The 6,000-nt window shown below is 39.8% G+C and overlaps 1 protein-coding gene across 4 annotated transcripts in view; it reads right to left on the reverse strand.

Moving 5' to 3' along the window:
- myo10l1 (myosin X, like 1) overlaps positions 1-6,000 on the reverse strand; it is a 72,633-nt gene extending 66,633 nt beyond the window's left edge. For all 4 annotated transcript variants that reach the window (XM_038273285.1, XM_038273278.1, XM_038273275.1 and 1 more), the window contains exon 1: positions 5,569-6,000. In XM_038273285.1, coding sequence (XP_038129213.1) covers positions 5,569-5,589 — 21 coding nt within the window. In that variant the 5' untranslated portion in view covers positions 5,590-6,000. The remainder of the gene's footprint in view (positions 1-5,568) is intronic.

The following is a 6,000-nucleotide window of genomic DNA, read 5'->3' on the forward strand; positions in this document are numbered from 1 at the left end:
ATTGAATTTTTACTTCAAAATCAACCATCACAAAGCTGGTACATCATCAGCAATACTCTGGTGGTCCCGGACTAGCCCCCATTTTGTCACAACCTGCCTCTTGGATTGGGACAAAAAAAGAGGGGAAAAGGACACAATGACCTGGTCTGTTTAAAGACTGTAAAACAAACATTTGAATGAAGAAAATCAAGCCTGTAAAAAAAAAATGGAGGAGTGAGGGGAGGTATAAGCTTAATGTCTGCTTCCCCTGCTGCTTTTTATAGACGGCTGATGAACAAACTATGGCTGTGTCCGAACATCCTCTATACAGCGGGAATATATAGCGGACTTATAGTGAACTCAGGTAACTGACAGTTCTGACAGTTGATCACTACTTTTCGCTCCAAATTGGTCGAGTGACTCTTCCACCCCGCGATGGTGCCTGCACCATCTTTGTTATTAGAAATAGAAAAATAGAACTTTATTAATCTCACAATGTAGAAAATTAATCGCTCTGTCTATGATGACAGCGGACGGCTGTGACAACAAATCCCATGATATCTTGCGAAGAGAGCTCTCCTTGCAAAGCATTCTGGGATTTATCTGCTCGTCTAGTGATCATGGATGACACGGATGGACTTTTTCAAAGTGCATTGTGGAAAATTTCAAGTCCACTACTTTTTCATCCAATAGACATTCAGACTCTCATCTAAAACGGCGTAAGCACTATATATTGCCCTATATAGTGATTAGGATGGAGATTCGGACACAGCCTAGGTGTTCCCAATTGGTGACCAATGCACTCCAAATGATAGAGCCACCTCTGCAGCAGCTCAGTCGGTCATCTGACAGGGTCGTCACAGGCTAATTTAAACAAAGCTTGATTGGTTTTAAGAGACCTAAAATGTGCTAAGAAGTTCTGACCCTATTGTCTGAACACATAAGATAAAATGAGACTTATCAGACAGAGAACATTTTTTCAAATTTGTTATTTTCCAATGCTCTTCAACCTCAGCTTCCTATGACAGGAGGGACACATCTCCTGCAGCCAAATTTTGACAGTGTCCGTTCAGAGATGGTTTTCTGTACACATTGGTTGTAAAAATCAGCTACTGTTACCTTTTTGTAGTCTCCAACCAATCTGTCCTTTCTAACCTGACCTCTGGCTTTTCGTTTGGATACATTACTCTTTTTCTGACTATTATCAGTACACCTGAGAGGTGATAGTGTGTGAGCAATCCCAGTAGATCAGCAGTTTTCTCCAATGCTTAGACCAGCTAGTCTGGCAGCAACAAGCTGGCTAAAAGTTATTTCAATCCCCTTCCTTCCCCATTCTGATACTCAGCTTCTGCAAGTAGTCTTTCTAAAAAAAACACCCTAAAAATGTAATATTAATATTTACATAGATTATATAAATTATGCCCCCCCCCCTTTTATCTGTGTGAATAGATCTTTTAGACCTTTTATATATATCTGTACAACTCATACAGAATTTTTTGCCTTTTTATTAAAGTTTTAGCTTTATTTTGTCTTCTAATCCAGTTTTCTATTGTTTTTATGTGCAGACAATAGGCAATAGTTAATATCCCAGTGTGCCACATATGCAACCCCACTAAAAGTAAAGACACAAGGTTATAGGGTTTGTGTGGAACTACAGAGCATTTTATCTTGCCACAGAATCTTAGATGGCTTCCGAAGTTTCTTACCAGATCAGGTCTTTGTGTCCTTTTTCCCTCTTTTTTACCAAGAACATTCTAACTTACCAACATATGTTGGTAAGTTAAAAAGGGCTTGATGAAGAGGCTTGATGAGTGTCACATTTTCCATATAAGAGATGTCGATTAACCTAACTGTGCCAAAACATTGAGGAAAGACTTTAAAATCTGCATTAATAATTTAAAATTTCTTTCTGAACCCAGTATAAAGTGCAAATCATATTTCTAAATGTGTCAAAACTAGAAGCTCCCAAACCAGTCTAAAGATATGTTGATTATACAGTAGTTTAATGCCACCTGACATTTCATGCTTGAATGGTGGGACAGCCATCACATTTTCTGCCTGGGTTGAGAGACCAACTAGGGGTAAGGTTCATCGTTTCCCTCTCTCTGGTTTTGGGGGAATGATTATTAATGGCGCCATGCAACAAGATGATGGAGTAAAGGAAAGAAATATAAGTGGAGAATGGATAGACACATCTGAATGAACAGACAACTCAGTGCTCAGTCCTGCTTTATGAAATAAGGCTTGTGGGTATCAAATATATAACTCAATAAATCTCTCCATTTTCACATCTCATAGAAGCTTTCAGCGTGTGCTGTTGGGGCTGTAGAGCTGGTTATATGGTGGTCTGCTAATCAATGCTGGGATCAATATTTTACAGACAGACTGTTGGGAAATGAAGCACTGTAGATGGTTGTTGCTGTGGTTGTACGCTGACTCAAAGGCCTGTCATGGTCAGTCATATTCTATAGTGAGTTTATTACAGAATGTGCCTGCATGGAGAGCACTGATGGCTCTGATTCCTACAGTTAGCTAAATCAAAACCATTAACAACAAAATATTTTGCAAATTAAAATAATGGGACAAAAAAATCCTGATGACAATGAACAGTAGTGCAAAATCTTTAAAAGAGGGAGATGAACACACTTTATTCAAAACAACCAGATTTTAACTTGAGTTGCATTTTTATCTTGCTGCTAGAAGGTGATGCTCCAACCTAGGCTCCAGCCTTCGATTCAATCATATCCATCTTCCCAGCAACTTAAAGATGCAGGAATGAATCCCCACAACATTATGCTGCCACCCTCATGTCCCCACAGCATGTTGGCTAACAGATCTGGATTTTATCTCCTCTAACTAGAGCACATTTAATGTAACTTTCGAATTTCTGTCGCTCTCTTTTAACATTGGCTTTCTTCTAGCTATCTTAAAAGCCAGATTGACTCATAATTACCTTTACAAGAAATGATCCTACTTGGGGCAAAGGTCTGTGTAGCTCCTAGAGCTAAATACCGCACAATAATAGCTACACAAGCGTAATGCACATTTGATATTTTTTTCATAAATATCTAAAATATCTTTTTGAAAGAAAAACAGCATCAAAATAACTTGCAGCTTGATGACAATAATTTCTTAATCCCACTGCAGCAATGATGTGCAAATATTGCATGGGAACAAAAAAAAAAAACATGCTTCATAAAGCAAATTTTAGGTTAATTAAAATTGCCTCAATCTACATAATTTTTACATAAACTTAGAGCCAGTAGGGGCTCTGGATGTGCATGTTGCAGACCAGTGGATGACTTTGGTAACCATATTTTGGTTTGCTGTTCTGCAACTCTGTTTCCAGCTTTAGATAACTGCTTGAACGGTTCTTGGAGACGTATTCAGAGCTTAATAAGTTTAACTCAATTCTATTCAAATTTCACCACAAATTGATAACATTTAGAGCTGTCTGCCGTGCCTCTTGGTTATGACTCTGTTATTCTCTAATTTTGTCTAACAAAACTCTTAGGACTGTACATAACAGCTGGATTTATACTGACATTTGGTTACACAAATGTGGACTGTGTAATAAATTGTTGACATCGGTTGCTCTGGATTTCAACCAAGGGGTAAAAGCGAGAGAATACAAGTTTACCCATTATGCTTCACTTTTTTTTCATTCGATCTAATACCTTAGCTCTTATTTGTTTTGGGTTGTCAAAAGAAATCATAGTCTAAGGCAAGCGGGAGTTTTTGATAGCAGCGTGGAAAAATATTTAATTCAGCGCCGGACACTTAGAGATTGCATGAAATCACTGCCAAAGTAACAAGCATTTAAACCCATATCAGATTAACTAAAAGAGAGGGGGTAACCGGATTGGAGAGGATGGATCCTGACAATAAATGAAAGTTTTTAATTGATGCTACCAAATATGGTGCAAGAAATATAGATATAAGGAATATAGTAGTGCATGTTTCACCTAGAATTGTGATTCAACTGAGGCCAGATTTTTTTCAGCGGGGGTGGAGCTAGATGGGGGGCCAGGGGTGGCCATGGCCACCGTTAGCCAATCATTGGCCACCCCTACCATTTATAACCCTCTAATACAGATGGTGGCAGCAGCAATCTCAAATGGAATATTCAAAACATTTAAATTTTTCATATATTAACAATTACTTGACAACAAAAACACTGTGGATACTTAAGCACATCAATATACTAAGAATAGAATTCAACTTTTTGTCATTCCACTGTCACAAGTACAGAGCAACGAAATTAATTCTCTGCATTTAACCCATCCCCTTGAGGAGCAGCGGGCTTCCATTGTGCGGCTCCCGGGGAGCAGTGTGGGGTTAAGGGTCTTGCGCAAGGAGCCAGTCTGTGGAACTGGGGGATCAGACTCACAACCTCAGGATTCAAAGCTGTATGCCCTAACCACTAGTCTGCCACACCCCGATGATAAAGAAATAGATTTTGTGTTTTATGGGGTAAAGAGAAAAATCATTTAGGAGTCTTCAGTGAAATCGTAGATAAATAACCATTTTAATATAAACTTATTAAATGATCAATTTATGTATATATTTGTACTTGTAAATATCAATTTTATGCAGAATGATTACTGATAAAAGTAGGTAAGTAATGAGGAAGGAAAAGATGTTTGCCCAAAACTCAAACCTGAAAGAATTGTATCCACTCTACCTTTTATCTAGAAAGCACCGATGTTTGAATATATTCGCCTATTTTTTAGCTAAGGCTGTGGGAAAGTATACTTTGTCTTTATTTATAAAATATGGATGTTTTGCTCGTTAATTTTCCTGTTGGAACATTGTAGATTGACCCTGAGGCTTTGGTGCCTATCTACTTTCGGGCACCCCTCAGTGTACATTGGTTATTGCCTGGCCACCCTTCTAAAAATGTTCTGGCTACGCCTCTGTTTTTCAGTTTAATGCCTGAAAGCTTTAAATAGCAACTCTTCACAATTATTTTTAGAAAAATGGCCAATTGTTCAGCCTCTGATACCAGTTGCCATATTAGTAAGAAGCAACCCCCTCCTCTCTGTTCCCCCATATCCACCCATGAACGCCTCTACCATCTCATTCACCCACTCTTCTCTCCATATTGTGCTGTACAGTGCATCATAGGATGACTGTTGATAAACAGCATTGCTGTCTGCTCTTCCATCACAGATTGGATTTAATCCTAAAGCCTTATGGACCCAAAAACCAGAGCCAACCTCCTTTGGCCAATTTTGCTGCGGTTCAATTGCTCTGACTCCAACAAGCCTTCAGCCAGGCCCTGATTCTCTGCAGTGATAATAAAATGAATGAGGCCCTTTTATTAACAGTACATGTGCAGATCTAAAATAAAACCTTTTTTGTTTTGGCATAAGAAAATTAGAGGAGCAGGACCGACCCAACACCTCCAACGTAGAGGACGTGAATCAAAATGGAAAAAAGGAAACAACAAAAAAAAAAAAAAAAAACCGCGTAGCATCTCGCAGCAGCCTAAAAAAAAAACAGCCTTCATGCAAATGCATTGATGCACACAGATGTAAGCATTCATGTTTATCCCTCATGCATTGACACCGATCCTGAACGGCTCACCTCTGTGAAAAACGACTCCATCCCTTCTACTCCTCCCAGACGAGGCGCGCCCGGCCCGGCTGAGCGCGCGCACCGGCTCCGCTCTCAGGAGCGCAAACCTCACCAATGGGGAGGCGCACGTGTGTGTCAAGATGGGGGGAAGGTGGAGAAGGTTCCGTGACTCTGTTTCCCATTCACCGGTATCTTATTCCTGCCAAAATATGTCTCGATCTGACGTAGATATCCACTGTCGGGGCGCTGTGCGCTATCACGGGCACATGAGAGAAATCCAAGGAGGCTGTGATGAAAATAAAGACAAAAAGCCCTCTGATGATCTCTAATTGAGACGAACGTCGTTTTGCAGGTCTTCCTCTTTTAGATGTGTGTGTTTGTGCGTGTTTGTGTGCGCAGACATGTGTAGGGATGCCTGTGTGGATGTGAGAGAGAGGAGAG

This window comes from Cyprinodon tularosa, unplaced genomic scaffold (genome assembly GCF_016077235.1).
Source record: "Cyprinodon tularosa strain WSP-4 unplaced genomic scaffold, ASM1607723v1 ctg120, whole genome shotgun sequence".
Taxonomy (NCBI): Eukaryota; Metazoa; Chordata; class Actinopteri; order Cyprinodontiformes; family Cyprinodontidae; genus Cyprinodon; species Cyprinodon tularosa.